At 42.7% G+C, this 17,438-nt stretch overlaps 1 protein-coding gene across 24 annotated transcripts in view; it reads left to right on the top strand.

Annotated features, from left to right (window-relative positions):
• The window catches only part of HHAT (hedgehog acyltransferase), a 354,036-nt gene that overhangs the window by 199,793 nt on the left and 136,805 nt on the right, over positions 1 to 17,438 (top strand). Inside the window, exon 11 of one of the 24 annotated variants that reach the window (XM_055583085.1) lies at positions 564 to 1,240. The exons of the other annotated variants lie outside the window; for them this stretch is intronic. Coding sequence (XP_055439060.1) covers positions 564 to 585 — 22 coding nt within the window. The 3' untranslated portion in view covers positions 586 to 1,240. Of the gene's footprint in view, positions 1 to 563; positions 1,241 to 17,438 lie in introns of those variants that run through there. 24 annotated transcript variants of the gene reach the window in all.

Genomic DNA, 17,438 nt, shown 5'->3' with positions numbered 1-17,438 from the left:
CTTCAGAGCAGAGCCTGAATAGGAAGAACAATCCGCCACCAGCCTGGTTTCCATTGTGACCAGGCCGTTTCAATGAAAAGCACTTTAGATGCTGGAAGCCCACAGCATCTGTTTCTAGTTGAAAGGTTATTTACAGACAGTATGTTTTTCACAGTGACATTTGTATGTGTTTATTAATACAGAGCCTATTGCAGTAAAACTCATTTTGGAAATGGAAATAGATAATTATTCTTGAAGCTTTTAATCATTTTTTAAGCAAAATAATGAACTGGAAAGCATTTAGCTGAGGAAGAGCATCTGATTACCCAGCCAGATTATTCAGTTGGGATGAGATGCAAACATATATTGTCTCCTTCTGCTCTCTTCTCCTCTCTCCCAGGGCAGGGAGAGGGGAGGCTCCTCATTTTGTCTCTAGGTTCTGTGATATTTTTCAGTCACAACTGATGCTTCAGAGGCCCATGATTCTTGTCCTGGCTTCTCCATTCATCTCATGGCTTTGGGAAAGTCACTTTGTTTCTGGGCATCAGTCACTGATCTGTAAAATACCTTATGGTCTCTTCTAGCTCTGACCCTATGTCACTGTAGAATTCTGTGCCTTGGTGAAAGTGGAAAAACTCCTGTAAGCACTTGAGCCGTCCAAGAACTCTGGTCTTTTTGAAGCCCCAGACTGAAGTAAAGATACTAGATTTTCTGTTTTATTCAGCGCCATGCGCAGAGCTCCTACAACATGCCGAGTACGTTAAGACCAGTGAGGGGACAGAAGAAGAAGCAACTGCTTAAATTTCCTGTGGTCTAGTTGGAGAGGAAAAATAAACGTTTATGACATAATCAGAAGGATTAAGCCAGCTAGAATTTCCAGGGCTCAAGCTTTCTCTGTTGTGAATGTGGAAGGAAGAGAGTCCTCGTGGGCAATCTAGGGCATGGGACAAATCCCTAAGGACAGTATTTACAACTGAACGATGGGACTTGGTTTCCTACTCTCTTTGCTGAGCCAAACCTAGACTGTCTCTTTCTTTTTTTCTTTTTTAATTGAAGCATGGTTGATTTACCCTGTTGTGTTAACTCTGCTGTACAGCAAGGTGACTCAGTTATACACATATTTTCAATTATTTTTTAATATTCTTTTCCATTATGGTTTATCACAGGATCTTGAATATAGTTCCTTGTGCTATATGCTAGGACCTTGTTGTTTATCTTAGACTGTTTATTTTCTCTCATTTTTTAAAATAAACTTGAGTGGATCTTCTTCTGTCCCTCTTTTTTCTTGAGAGTTTGAAAAGCCCATGGTACCTAGTGCGGCACATTGGGTAATATAAATGTCCTGAATGGTGGAACCCGCCTCCGCACCCCGCCAATCCTCACCTCTGGGCCCCACTTTTGTTCACTGGCACCTGAACTTGAGCATGACCAGGGCATGAGATGCAGGTGAATGGCAAAGAGGGGCCTGGCCCTCTGATCATGCTGCTGTTTGAGCAGTACAGAGGCTGGCAGCTGCTTCTAAAGACACCATTTCTGGTAATGGCCACCTTCAGGGACGTGAGTGTGCTTGGAACAGCTGTCTACCTGGGAGCTGCCCTTTGATTTATGCCTGGAGATAGCTTTGCAACGTGTGAGTATGTTTGTAATCACATCTGGAATTGATAGACAGCCTGAAGCTTTCACCTGCCCAGAGCGTCACTATCCTGTTTCTTGCTGGGGCAGCAACTTTCTTAATCACGTGTATATCATGGACTCTTAGGAATGTTTTCAAGCCCAGAGAAATCCACCTTGGCAACACTGCTTTAAATCAGGGATATTTAAAGGGGTTCTGGAGTCCTGCAGTGAAGCTCTTGGATAAAATGAGGTTTGGGGATTTTGATATTCCTTCCTTTCTCTAATTTAAAAAAAAAATTAAGTTTGATAATTTAGTTTTGCTAAATTTCTGAGAAATCAACCTTGACTCTAAGAAGGGAACAAAACACCCCAGTTAATTTTTTTGTAATTTTTCAAAAATTTTGAAAAATTTTATTTTTAATTGAAATATAATTGTCTTATGACATTGTGTTGATTTCTGCCATTCTATAACATAAATCGCCTCCCCCTGGAGCCTCCTTCCCATCCCATACCTCAAGGCCATCACAGGGCATCAGGCTTGGCTCCTATGTTATACAGCAGTTTCCCATCAGCCATCTATTCTACTCATGGCAGTGCATATATTTCAATGCTATTCTCTCAATTCGTCCCACTCTGCTTTAAAGAAGCCCTAGTTTAAATGAGTCTGTGTTGGTACCTGGCAGGTGGGCATAGTGTCATGATGCAGAAGCCTGATGTCCCTCCGGGAGATGGGATTGGGTCAATGGTCGCAGGAGGCGGGCAGGGGTGGAAACTGTTGCTGCCTGCCAACCTCGAAGGCCCTGGGGACACTCGGGAGTGTCAGACTGTGGTTCACGTGGAAGAGCATCTTTGCACACCTGCTGGCCGCCCAGCGCTGGGCCGACTGCACCTTGATCTGCCGACTGCCCTCCTGGGCGCTGCTTTTGCTGCTGCTGGGCTGGTGCCTGTGGGCCCACGGTGGCATCCGATCCCTTCCTGGCCCCTCCGACCCACACAGAGCCTGATGAAGTTTCTTTTTAAATGTCATATTGTGTTACTGCATTAGTGCCCTCGAGGATGTGTGTGCTCCTATTTTCATGTGGTTACCTGAGGTCATAGGGTAATAATGATTGTTCACACCACAGGGAATAGAGATTTATACATCATTATCATAGCGTCTTGTATTTCATTTATTTTTTATTTTGCTGCATGCTCTTTTTATTAAAAAATCTTCCACCTCACCCCTCCCCACAAGTCTTCTCTTCCCTGGGCATGCAAGAAGTAATAGAATTCCTAGAGAAAGCCCAGATATACAGGGTCGGGTTTTCTGATCACATCAGTGCTAAGACAGAACTTTATCCCCCGTGTCTGACTTCATGACTATCAACAAGGACTGTCTAGATTGGGGTGATCTTTACTTTCTGTGCACACACTTCCATACAAGTAGGATGCACTTGTATCTTTTTGGAAGTCATTTTGGTAGAGGCTTGGCTTTGCATCCAAATTTCCATCACTAGTCTCCCTGATCAGGCTTCTGCTTTCTGTAGGATTACCCAGCTCTGTTGAGGTGTCGGGGAGTTGCAGAGCGGCCTCCCTGGGATAGAACCAAGGGCAGATGGCATCCTAGCCCTGATGAGGGCTGCAGCTCTGCATGGAGCATTGGGTTACAGGACTTGGTCTCAGATGCCAGCATCTTTGCCACCTGGCCATGTGGACATGCCTGTGTAACGATCTCCTCATCTGCTGAGGGAAGACAATACCCAAATCGCAGGGTTTGGGGAGTTTGGGTCAGGTGACCTATGCTGAAGAACTTAATACCCTTGTAAAGTATCATGAGGTTAGTTACCAGCCCACTGTTCTAACCCACTGTGTTGTAATTCTATGGGGGTAGGGGGTGGTAACATGGTGATCAGTTGCCCCCTGCTGTGTTCTAAGGTAAAAAAAAAATGTGCCTTGCTTTCAAGGATATAAGAGAAACATTTTAGATATATAAAAATAATCTTTTATTGTTGATGAGTCTCTGGACATTGGCTGGAATCCCTGTGGTTAGGGGAGGGAGAATAGTTAGGAGAGGAAGGCCAGTCAGCTTGACATACAGAAAGCTCTGTCTATACGCTGGACATCAGACATGGATTGGCCTTTTATAACAGGAGCTACTTTGAGGGTGCTCTTGCTGGTGTGTGTGCGCACGCGTGCATGTGTGTACAGCAAGGGTTTTGATTTTTTTTTTTTTGAGTGGAGGAGAATCCTTGTATATAGCATACCCATGGGTGTATTTCCAAGAGCCAAAACCCAAATAAACAGTGTTCCACATGAAACTAAAATAACAACAGAAAACATGCAAATCTACAAAGACTGTTGCAACCAGTAGCATGAGCTCCTCACTTCTGAATTCCAGAGCCTGGTAGAGCATCTTAGAAGGGGGCATGGGGTCTCAAGGCTTTCAGCAATTACTCAGCCAGGTCCTTAGCTCAGAGCTGCTCCAGAGGGACCTGGAGCCCAGGCAGTGCCTGGCCCTGTCCATCACCATCAGAGTGCTAATGGGTAACTGGTCTGATTGTGTTCAAGTGGTAGAATTTTTAGAAATATTTTCTTTGTAATTGGGGAAAATACTTTTGGAGCTTTAGTTAGGTAATCACTGAAGCTACCGCTATGCCATATATAAATAACTATCTGAAGGCTCTGAGACATCTGTACAAATTTAGCCCATTCCGTCACACAGACTTGCACCATCCCCCACCCATGCAGCCCAGAGGCTCTGACTCCTGTTGGTTCACAGCTGCTGCTGGTATTTTGAGGATGAGCCTCAGAGCATCTTTCCAGTGTTCTTTCAACACCCTTTGTCTGATCAGACAAAAGATGTCCAGGTTGTCCCAGGTTCCCTCTGGGGAGCCCAGCTTTCTGCTGGTTTTGTATGTGGCTGCCCCGGTCATTCAGGTTCAGCACCATGTTACTGCTGGTGGGCTGGGGGCTTCTGGTGACTGTCTCTCCTGCACCGCATCATTAACTCGTTCAGTTCTTTCTGTGCATTGACTGAGAAGGAGTTTGGACTCTTGTTTAGGAAGGCAGAGAACACAGTGAAAGGCAACAAATTGTTCCCTTTATCTTATTCTTCCTTTTTTGAAAATCCTTATTGGAGTATAGTTGCATTACAGTGTTGAGTTCCCTTGTTGTTGTTCAGTCACGTCTGACTCTTTGCGATCCTATGAAATGCAGCACTCCAGGCTTCTCTGTCCTTCACCATCTTCCGGAGTTTGCCCAAACTTGTGTCTATGGAGTCGGTGATGCCATCCAACCATCTCATCCTCTGTCCTCCCCTTCCCCTCCTGCCTTCTATCTTTCCCAGTATCAGAGGCTTTTCTAATGAGGTGGCCATTCGCATCAGGTGGCCAAAATATCGGAGCTTCAACTTTAGTCTTTCTAATGAATATTCAGGACTGATTTCCTTTAGGATTTACTGATTTAATCTCCTTGCTGTCCAGGGGACTCTCAAAAGAGTCTTCTTCAACACCACGGGTTGAAAGCATCAATTCTTCGGTGCTCAACCTTCTTTATGGTCCAACTCTCACATCTGTACATGACGATTGGAAAAACCATAGCTTTAACTATACAGACCTTTGTCAGCAAAGTAATGTCTCTGCTTTTTAATATGCTGTCATAGCTCTTCTTCCAAGGAGCAAGCATCTTTTAATTTCATGGCTGCAGTGATTTTTGGAGCCCCCAAAAATAAAGTCTCACTGTTTCCATTCTTTCCCCATCTATTTTCCATGAAGTGATGGGACCGGATGCCATGATCTTCATTTTTTGAATGTTAAGTTTTAAGGCAGCTTTTTCACTCTCCCCTTTCACCTTCATCAAGAGACTCTCTAGTTCTTCTTGCTTTCTGCATATCTGAGGTTATTGATATTTCTCCTGGCAATCTTGATTCCAGCTTGTGCTTCTCCCAGCCTGGCATTTTGCATGATGTACTCTGCATATACGTTAAATAAGCTAGGTGACAATATACAGCCTTGACATACTCCTTTCCCAATTTTGAACCAGTCTGTTGTTCCATGTCCAGTTCTAACCTGTTTCTACTGTACTCTAGTACTGTAGTAAAGTACTGTAGTAAAGTGAATCTACTATACGTATACACATATATCCTCTTTTTTGGATTTTCTTCCCATTTAGGCCACCACAGAGCACTGAGTAGGGTTCCCTGAGCTATACAGTAGGTTCTCATTAGTTAAATTTTTCAACTGAAGAACAGTTTTGAGCAACTACAGTCATTTGAAGTCTTCCTACATTATTAATTTTGTAGAAAATAATTCTGTGGGTCTTTTTATAGGTAATTAAATGCTGTGAAAACTTTTAGTGATTTTCTTTTCTTAATAATTAGACACAGGGATTAGAGCATCTTTTATATTGCATGACATTTGTTCTTTCAACAGTTGTTCAGTTCAGTCGCTCAGTCGTGTCTGACTCTTTGTGACCCCATGAACCACAGCACACCAGGCTTCCCTGTCCATCACCAACTTGCAGAGTCCACCCAAACCCATGTCCATTGAGTCGTGATGCCATCCAACCATCTCATCCTCTGTTGTCCCTTTCTCCTCCTGCCCTCAATCTTTCCCAGCATCAGGGTCTTTTCCAATGAGTCAGCTCTTCGCATCAGGTGGCCAAAGTATTGGAGTTTCAGCTTCAACATTAGTTGAAGCTTCCAATGAACACCCAGGACTGATCTGCTTTAGGATGGACTGGTTGGATCTCCTTGCAGTCCAAGGGACTGTCAAGAGTCTTTTCCAACACCACAGTTCAAAAGCATCAATTCTTCGGCGGTCAGCTTTCTGTATAGTCCAACTCTCACATCCATACATGACCACTGGAAAAATCATAGCCTTGACTAGACGGACCTTTGTTGGCAAAGTAATGTCTCTGCTTTTTAATATGCTGTCTAGGTTAGTCATAACTTTTCTTCCAAGGAGTAAGCATCTTTTAATTTCATGGCTGCAATCACTATCTGCAGTGATGTTTAGAGCCCAGAAAAATAAAGTCAGCACTGTTTCCACTGTTTCCCCATCTATTTGCCATGAAGTGATGGGACGGGATGCTGTGATCTTAGTTTTCTGAATGTTGAGCTTTAAGCCAGCTTTTTCACTCTCCTCTTTCACTTTCATCTAGAGGCTCTTTAGTTCTTCTTCACTTTCTGCCATAAGCGTGGTGGCATCTGTGTATCTGAGGTTGATATTTCTCCCAGCAATCTTGATTCCAGCCTGTGCTTCCTCCAGCCCAGCATTTCTCATGAGGTACTCTGCATAGAAGTTAAATAAGCAGGGTGACAATATACAGCCTTGACGTTTGTATTATTTGCTTTTCTCCATATAGATTTTAATCAGAATGGATTAATTTTTTGCAGTTATCAGCTATTATACTACATCATGAAAATGAGTTATTTCCATCTCGGAAATATAATACTGAATGCAGAGTATTAAAAAAGTAAAATGCAATATACTTTTTGCTAGGTATCAAATTTTTAATAGATACTGAGTCTGAATACATTTTACTTCATCTAGGGGTTTATATATACAAAAAATAGTATGTAGCCATTGGAAAACAGCTGTACTATAAAATAAAGGGCACACCACCCCATATCTCAAAGGATGAGTGCAGACCTGTAAGGTGATCTTAAATATTTCTCCCGTAGAAAATGATAAAATTCTTTACTCAGGATGAAACGGGAAAATGTGTCATGTAAGAGCTAGGAGTGGTAAGCCATAAATAGAGGACAAGAAGGGACAAAAATGGAGTTAAGTGAAATAATAAAGGATTACAGGAAAAGCAAGGATGCAATCACATAATTAAAATTCACTTGGAGAATGTAAAGATCACAGTTGACTCTTTAGAATCTTGACTCATATGTGGAAGGCAGTCTTGAGATGTTCTTCCACGTTGAAGTAGAAAAAAACAGATGACCATTGTGAGAGAAAATAATAAATATGAAGAATAGACATCGAATTAGGAAAGTTCCTGAATATGAAGCCAGAGCAATGGGAGCAGAAATCATTTGAAAAAGGAAAAAAGAAAACTTTCCTGGGCTTAAAAGGACTAATCATATTATAGACAAAATACACAGAAAAGGAGCCATATGGAGGCACAGTCTGCCATAATTTTTAAAATTTCTGAACCAAGGAAGAAACTATATAAAGATTCAAGCACAAAACGAGGTTGCTTATGAGGACTAAAAGGAGGTCAGACATCTGTGTGGTAATACTTCATGGCAGACACAGTGAAATGATGTTTCCAAGTCCTGAGAGGACAAGATGGTGATTTGAGAATTCTTTTTATGCACTGGAATTGTTTTCATGTGGGCAGTCAACAGAAGGACTGCTCTAAAGATGCTTTGGGGTGCCTACTGTGGTCAAGCAGTCTTCTTGTAGAATTGTCTTCGGCCATAAGGACACTGAGGTGTCAAAGGGCACTTTAGCCACCTGATGTATCATCTCCAGCTAACCTGGTTGGACTAGGAGTGGACACCTCTTGGAAGTAACTTAAGAGTTGGCCAGCAGAGATGAACTGAGCCCATGAGATTCTGCTTCAAGGATTTTGGAGGAGAGAAGATGTTATGGTTGGTTTGACGACTGGGGCTAGAAAGTCACAGGGATGAGAATATTGTTAGCACTGTGGCAAGTCAAACCATGTGCAAACTACCTTCTGGGAGAAGCAGAAGCTACGAGGAGGCAGAGAAGCTGATGTGGGGAGAGAAAGGAAAAGAGAGTAGGGTCAGAGGGAAGCAGAGAAGCTGTGGAGGGAGACGGAGTTGTTACCTCAGGTCCTTTCTTAATCCCATGAATCCCCTTCCTCCTTTGAGTTTTATCCTGTGTCCTTACGATCAATCCTCTTGGACTTGAGCAAGTATCTGTTCCTTCCAGTCAAGAAAAGTTCTACTTACAAGGGCATTTTCAGATTGTCAAGGACTTAAGAAGTATTCTACCTTGCAACCTGGAATTGAAAAGGCTGCTGGAAGTAGAACAAAAATTACAAATCAAATAATAAAAGACTATGAAAAATTTGGATTGCCCTGTGGGCCTGTCGTCAGGCTTATTACTCAGTGTATCACTAAAATCTTCAGGCCACTCATGACCTAGAGAACCATCCTGATGGCTCCTAGCCTCTATCACGACATAGAAGATGGCAGAGCGTTTGGTGCTCATTTTCATGGTTGGCACCAGGATGAAACTTAAAAGTAAAGAGTGTTGTTAGGAATAATTATTCCCATTAATAATTTAGGCAATAATCCTGTAATCTGACATAAAAGATGTTCCAGAACAGCTTCTCTCCAGGGTAGCATTTATCATCAGAACTTTCAGCAAATATTTACTGAGAATTAACAGTGTGTAGGCTACTTTGTTAGCTAAAGGTCATCTGTTGATTAGAATGCTGGTTAGAAGAGAAGTAATTATCTTACAGGTTTTTCATAGGGCATTATCTTTTTAAAGAATTACTTTTTAGAAAATTGAAGTATTGTTGATTTACAGTGTTGTATTAGTTTCTGGTATACAGCAAAGTGATTTAGTCATACATATATGTACATATATTCTCTTCCATTATGGTTTTAAACTGTAAAGCTCAGAGGAAAACAGGCAGTACACTCTTGGACATAAATCACAGCAAGATCCCTTTTGACCTACCTCTTAGAGTAATGGAAATAAAAACAAAAATAAACAAATGGGACCTAATTAAAATTAACTGCACAGTGAAGGGAAGAATAAACAAGATGAAAAGACAACCCTCAGAATGGGAGAAAATAATTGCAAACAAAACAACTGACAAAGGGATTGATCTCCAAAATATTTAAGCAGCTTATGTTGCTCAGTATCAGAAAAACAATGCACAGCCCAATCAAAAAATGGGCAGAAAACCTAAACAGACATTCCAAAGAAGACATAGAGATGGCTGATAGACACATGAAAAGGTGCTCAATATCACTCACTATTAGAGAGCTGCAAATCAAAACTTCAATGAGGTATTACTGCACACCGATCAGAATGGCCATCATCAGAAAACCTACACATAATAAATGCTGGAGAGGATGTGGAGAAAAGGGAACCCTCTTGCACTCAACAGGAGTACAAGAGTTGGGAATGTAAATTGATACAACCCCTAAGGAGGACAGTATGGAGAAATCTTTAAAAAGTGAAAGTGAAAGTCACTCAGTTGTGTCCCACTCTTTGCAACCCCATGGAAAGTACAGTCCATGGAATTCTCCAGGCCAGAATACTGGAGAGGGTAACCTATCCCTTTTCCAGCAGATCTTCCCTACCCAAGAGTTGAGCCAGGGTCTCCCTGATGGCACAGATGGTAAAGTGTCTGCCTACAATGTGGGAGACCTGGGTTCAATACCTGGGTCAGGAAGAGCTCCTGGAGAAGAAAATGGCAACCCACTCCAGTATTCTTGCCTGGAAAATCCCACGGACAGAGGAGTCTGGTAGGCTATAGTCCATGGGATCACAAAGAGTTGGACACAACTGAGTGACTTCACTCACTCACTCCTGCATTGCAGGCAGATTCTTTACTAGCTGAGCTATACCTGGGAAGCCCACTAGGAATAAAACCACCATATGAGCCAGCAGTCCTACTACTGGACACATAGCCTAAGAAAACCACAATTGAAAAAGACACATGTACCCCAGTATTCATAGCAGCACTGTTTACAATAGCTAGGACATGAAAACAACCTAGATGTCCATCAAGAGATGAATGGATAAAGGTGTTCTGATGGGTGCGTTTTTTGGGCTTCCCTGGTAGCTTGGATGGTAAAGTGTCTGCCTACAATGTGGGAGACCCAGGTTCGATCCCTGGGTCAGGAAGATCCCCTGGAGAAGGGAATGGCAACCCACTCCAGTACTCTTGCCTGGAAAATCCCATGGACTGAGGAGCCTGGTGGGCTACAGTCCATGGGGTCGCAAAGAGTCGGACACGACTGAGCGACTTCTCTTTACTTCTTCTTCACATATATACAGTGGAATATTTCTCAGCCATGAAAAGAACTCATTTGAATCAGTTCTGGTGAAGTAGATGAACCTGTTACACAGTGAAGTAAGTCAGAGAAAAACAAATATCATATTTTCACACACACATATAGAATCTAGAAAAATGGTATTGATGAACCTATTTGCAGGGAAGGAACGGAGACTCCGATTAGAGATGGACTTGTGGAGACAGTGCGGGGAGGAGAGACTGGGATGAACGGGGAAAGCATTGGAGCATGGACACTACCTGGTTAAAATAGAGAGCTGGTGAGAAGTTACTGTGTAACACGGGGAGCCCAGCCCGACCCTTGGTGATGACCCAGAGGGATGGGGTGAGGGGAGGGGAGGGAGGCTCAAGAGCACGGTTATATGTGTATAATTATGGTTGATTTGAGTTGTTGTATGGCAGAAATCACCACAATGTGGTAAAGCCAATTTCCCCCAATTAAAAAAAATATAAATAAATAAATATAACTGCAACAATATAACAGGAATCCATAGTGTAGCCTAGGAAGGAAAGGGAAAAAACATACCAAAATAACTGACATGATTTTCTTTGGTGGTGGGGCAGGAAGTGTTTTTTGTTTTTTTTTTTTTTTCCTTTTCTCTCTCATATAGTTTGTATGTATATGTTAGCTTCAGTAGGTAAGTATTGATTTTTAAGTGAAAAGATAAACTTTATATTAAAAGTTAGAAATAATACTGAGCAACATTTCCAAATAAAACCATACTTATGGTTATCATAGTGAAGTCGTGCAGTCGTGTCTGACTCTTTGTGGCCCCAGGGACTGTAGCCTACCAAGCTCCTCTGTCCATGGGATTTTCCAGGCAAGAGTACTGGAGTGGGTTGCCATTTCCTTCTCCAGGGGATCTTCCCAACCCAGGGGTTGAACCCAGGTCTCCCACATTGCAGGCAGACGCTTTGCTGTCTGAGCTACAAGGGAACCCCAAAACAATATTAATGACTTACTGAAAACCTACTCCTCGTTGGGTACCATGTTTGGGGTTTTTATAGGCATGTCATCCTAAATCTTGTGAATCCAATAGACAGAATGTGGTTATTGCCATTTTCTAGATGAGGAAAATGCATGCTGTTAGAGGTTCGAAGACTTGACAAGGTCTCACAGACAGTAATTGGCAGATCTGGGGATTTGAGTCCAGATCCATTCTACTCACCAAGTCCTCTCCCTAGCCCACTGCACTGCTTATTCACTGCTGAATAAGCCAGGGATTGAGATGGGACTTGGCAAGCTTGCATCATGGCACTGGAATTAATCACTCTGAAGAGGAATAGATGTTGGAGAGAATCCAGGTTTTTGAAGAAAGATTATTTAGAGAAACCACCAGGTATATGATATGGAGCAAGCCATCTTCCTCCGCTCCGCTTGAAGCTTCAGTTTCTTTGTGAAGCTAGGGACTTTGGTCATTCAGTTCCTTAAGCATCTTGTCACTCATATTCTTGGGCTCATCTAAGCAAGTACACAGACCAAAACTGGGCTTGTTTCTTTGCCGTTGTTGATGTTTGTTTTGGCTTTAGCAGGAATTTGAGATTGGAAGCAAAAACTGATGGGCAAAGTTGTAAAGCACAGGAGAGCTCAATTAGAGAATACTGAAGTTCAAGTCTGAGAAAGCAGTACTAATCATGCAATACATAATCTGGGGTGAACAGTGATTTAAAAATATGGGATTACTTTTTCTCTTGAGTTGTACATTTTAATGGAAAATTCTGATTTTTCCATTCTAACCAGAATCACAACACACGTTGCAGTACTGTCCTTAATGACACAAATTGCAGACATCAGTTCAGTTCAATCGCTCAGTCATCTCCGACTCTTTGCATTCCCATGAACTGAAGCACACTAGGCTTCCCTGTCCATCATCAACTCCCGGAGCTTGCTCAAACTCGTGTTCATTGACTTGGTGCTACTATCCAACTATCTTATTCTCTGTCCTTCCCTCTCCTCCCACCTTCAATCTTTCCCAGCATCAGGGTCTTTTCCAGTGAGTCAGTTCTTCACATCAGGTGGCCAAAGTATTGGAATTTCAGCTTCAGCATCAGTCCTTCCAATGAATATTCAGGACTGATTTCCTTTAGGATGGACTGGCTGGATCTCCTTGGGACTCTTGAGTCTTCTCCAACACCACAGTTCAAAAGCATCAGTTCTTCAGCGCTCAGCTTTACAGTCCAACTCTCACATTCATACATGACTACTGGAAAAATCATACCCTTGACTAGACGGACCTTTGTCAGCAAAGTAATGTCTCTGCTTTTTATTTATTTATTTTTTTTGACTTCAGTTTTAACTTTATTTTTCTTTTTTTTTTTAAATTTTATTTTATTTAACTTTACAATATTGTATTGGCTTTGCTTTTTAATATGCTATCATAGCTTTTCTTCCAAGGAGCAAGCGTCTTTTAATTTCATGGCTGCAGTCACCATCTGCAGTGATTTTGGAGCCCAAGAAAGTCTGTCACTGTTTCCATTGTTTCTCCATCTATTTGCCATGAAGTGATGGGACCAGATGCCACAATCTTAGTTTTCTGAATGTTGAGTTTTAAGTCTTTTTCACTCTCCTCTTTCACTTTCATCAAGAAGCTCTTTAGTTCTTCTTCCCTTTCTACCATAAGGGTGGTATCATCTGCATATCTGAGGTTATTGATATTTCTCCTGGCAGTCTTGATTCCAGCTTGTGCTTCATCCAGCCCAGCATTTCACATGGTATACTCTGCATATAAGTTAAATAAACAGGGTGACAATATACAGCCTTGACGTACTCCTTTCCCAATTTGGAACCTGCCATGTCTGGTTCTAACTGTTGCCTCTTGATCTGCATACAGATTTCTCAGGAGGCAAGTCAGGTGGTCTGGTACTCCCATATCTTTAAGAATTTTCACAGTTTGTTGTGATCCACAGTCAAATGCTTTGGCATAGTCAATAAAGCAGAAATAGATGTTTTTCTGGAACTCTCTTGCTTTTTCTATGATCCAACAGATGATGGCAATTTGACCTGTGGTTCCTCTGCCATTTCTAAACCCAGCTTGGACATTTGGAAGTTCATAGTTCACGTAATGTTGAAGCCTGGCTTGGAGAATTTTGAGCATTAATTTGCTACTGTGTGACATGAGTGCAATTCTGCGGTAGTTTGAACATTCTTTGGCATCGCCTTTCTTTGGGATTGTAATAAAAACTGACCTTTTCAAATCCTGTGGCCACTGCTGTGTTTTCCAAATTTGCTGGCATATTGAGTGCAGCACTTTCACAGCATCATCTTTCAGGATTTGGAATAGCTCAACTGGAATTCCATCACCTCCATTAGCTTTGTTCATAGTGATGATTCCTAAGGCCCAATTGACTTCACATTCCAGGATGTCTGGCTGTAGGTAAGTGATCACACCATCATGGTTACCCGGGTCATAAGACCGTTTTTGCATAGTTCTTCTGTGTATTCTTGCCACCTCTTCTGCTTTTGATAGGTCCATAGCATTTCTGTCCTTTATTGAGCCCATCTTTTGCATTAAATGTTCCCTTGGTATCTCTAGTTTTCTTGAAGAGATGTCTAGTTTTTCCCATTCTGTTGTTTTCCTCTACTTCTTTGCATTGATTACTGAGGAAGGCTTTCTTATCTCTCCTTGCTATTCTTTGGAACTCTGCATTCAGATGGATATATCTTTCCTTTTCTCCTTTGCCTTTAGCTTTTCTTCTTTTCTCAGCTATTTATAAGGCCTCCTCATACAAACATTCTGCTGTTTTACATTTCTTTTTCTAGGGATGTCCTTGATCACTGCCTCCTGTACAGTGTCACAAACCTCCATCCATAATTCTTCAGGCACTCTGTCAGATCCAATCCCTTGAATCTATTTGTCACTGCCACTGTATAATCATAAGGGATTTGATTTAGGTCATACCTGAATGGTCTAGTGGTTTCCCCTACTATCTTCAGTTTAAGTCTGAATTTGGCAATAAGGACTTCATGGTCTGAGCCACAGTCAGCTCCTGGTCTTTTTTTTGCTGACTGTATAGAGCTTCTCCATCTTTGGATGCAAAGAATATAATCAGTTTGATTTTGGTGTTGACCATCTGGTGATGTCCATGTGTAGAGTCATCTCTTGTGTAGTTGGAGGAGGGTGTTTTCTATGACCAGTGAGTTCTCTTGGCAAAACTCTGTTAGCCTTTGCCTTGCTTTGTTTTGTATTTCAAGGCCAAACTTGCCTGTTAGTCCAGGTATCTTTTGACATCCTATTTTGCATTCTAGTCCCCTATGATGAAAGGGACATCTTTTTTTGGATATTAGTTCTAGAAGGTCTTGTAGGTCTTCATAGAACCATTCCACTTTAGCTTCTTTGGCATTAGTGGTTGGGGCATAGACTTGGATTACTGTGATATTGAATGGTTTGCCTTGGAAATGAACAGAGATCATTCTGTCATTTTTGAGATTGCACCCAAGTACTGCATTTTGGACTCTTGTTGACTATGATGGCTACTCCATTTCTTCTAAGGGATTCTTGCCCACAGTAGTAGATATAATGGTCGTCTGAATGAAATTCACCCATTCCAGTCCATTTTAGTTCACTGATTGCTAAAATGTCGATGTTCACTCTTGCCATTTCCTGTTTGACCACTTCTAATTTACCTTGATTCATGGACCTAACATTCCAGGTTCCTATGCAGTATTGTTCTTTACAGCATCAAATTTCATGTCACATCCATCATCAGTCACATCCACAACTGGGCATTATTTTCGCTTTGGCTCTTTCTCTTAATTTTTTCTGGAGTTATTTCTCCACTCTTCTCCAGTGTCATGTTGGGCCCCTACTGACCTGGGGCATTCATATTTGAATGTCACATATTTTTGCCTTTTCATACTGTTCATGGGGTTCTCAAGGCAGAATACTGAAGTGTTTCACCATTCCCTTCTCCGGGGGACTATATTTTGTCAGAACTCTTCACAATGACGCATCCATCTTGGGTGACCCGATCTGTCATGGCTCATAGTTTCATTGAGTTAGGCAAGGTTGTGATCCGTGCGATCAGTTTGATTACTTTTCTGTGGTTGTGGTTTTCAGTCTGTCTGCCCTCTGATAGATAAGGATAAGAGGCTTATGGAAGCTTCGTGATGGGAGAGACTGACTGTGGGGGAAACTGGGTCTTGTTCTGATGGACGTGGCCATGCTCAGTAAATATTTAATCCAATTTTCTGTTGATGGACGGGGCTGTGTCCCCTCCCTGTCGTTTGACCTGAGAACAAACTATGCTGGGGGCAATGAAGACAATAGCGACCTCTTTCAAAAGGTCTTGAGCGCGCACGGTTGTATTCAGTGCCGCTGACTGCAGCAGCCTGCTGCCGACCCACACCTCTGCTGGAGACTCCTGGACGCTCACGGGCGAGTCTGGGTCAGTCTCTTGTGGGGGTCCCTGCTCCTTTCTCCTGGGTCGTGGTGTGCACGAGGTTTTGTTTGTGCCCTCCAAGAGTCTGTTACCCCAGTCCTGTGTAAGCTCTATAATCAAATCCCACTGGCCTCCAACGTCAAATTCCCTTGAGGTACGCAGTCCCTTTGCCAGATCCCCAGGTTGGGAAATCTGTTGTGGGTCCTAGAACTTTCTTAACAGTGCAAGAATTTATTTGGTATAATTGTTCTGCAGTTTGTGGGTCATCTGCTCAGCAGTGGCTCTATGGCAGGGTTAATGGTGACCTCCTCACAGGGGGCTTATGCCACCCGCTGTGACCCAGGTCTGCTGTGCCCAGAGCCCCTGCCACTCCCCCCTTTCTAAGTGGGCAACAGCTGGTTTCTGGGACTCTGTTGTTGTTCAGTTGCTTAGTCGTGTCCACTCTTTGAGACCCCATGGACCACAGCATGCCTGACTTCCCTGTCCTTCACCATCTCCCTGAGCTTGCTCAAACTCATGTCCATTGAGTCCGTGATGCCATCCAACCATCTCGTCTTATGTCATCTCCTTCTTCTCCTGCCTTCAATCTTTCCCAGCATCAGGGTCTTTTCTAATGAGTCAGTCATCTCTATAATACTGGGGATGGGAGCCTTCATGACAGGAGCTGTGCTTCTAAATTTTGACAGCCAGTTATTCACCTCTATCCTTGGTGGTCTCTACCTGTTTGCAGTAACTGTTGATGCTTAGGATCAGGGAGAGGCCTGAAGCACACTCTCCCTATAGACCCATCTTGGCTCCAACTTTAGCTGAGGTTTCTTCAGTTAATTCCAGAGAGCTTTCTGCATTTTCCACCCCAGCATCTCTGCCTTGCCCTGGACTCTCCCAACGTCCTTCTAGCAGCCTGTGACTTGGGCAGGTGAGAGTGATGAGGAAGGTTCACATGAGCGAGGCAGATGGTTGAGAGCCTTGTCCTCCAGAGCCCAAATTGCACCTGCCCACCTCCCCCCTTTCTAAGTGTTTTGTATGTATTATTTCAGTTAAATATCAGGACATCCTTTGGAAGCTGGAAAGTACTATTGACTCCACTTAAAGTTAGAAAGACTCCACTTAAAGCTCAGATAGTGTCAGTAACTGTGCAAGGCTGAACAACCAAACATTCACTTAAGTCGTTCAACTCCAGGACCTGAGTTCTTGGGCATGTATATCAAGGCCACACGGAGGTGGTGGAAGGGTCCCTGAATAGCAGTGCGTGCGTGGCTGGGGTAAAGAGCTGCAGGGGTAGGTCTGTGCCTCTGAAGACGGCTTAGGGTCATCCCGTACAATTGGGATTTATGCAGTACTTGTGAACCCACACTCTGAAAAAATTACACATTACTCATAAAGATTGACTGTCCTCAAAAAGAATATCCACATCCACAGGGAACTTCTGAGAGCTTACGTGGAATCGTCTGCATCTTGGTCTGAATGAGTCA

The sequence above is a fragment of the Bubalus kerabau genome, chromosome 5 (genome assembly GCF_029407905.1).
Source record: "Bubalus kerabau isolate K-KA32 ecotype Philippines breed swamp buffalo chromosome 5, PCC_UOA_SB_1v2, whole genome shotgun sequence".
In the NCBI taxonomy this organism is placed as follows: domain Eukaryota; kingdom Metazoa; phylum Chordata; class Mammalia; order Artiodactyla; family Bovidae; genus Bubalus; species Bubalus kerabau.
Note: the sequence above shows the minus strand (reverse complement) of the source record. Positions and strands in the feature narration are given on the sequence as shown.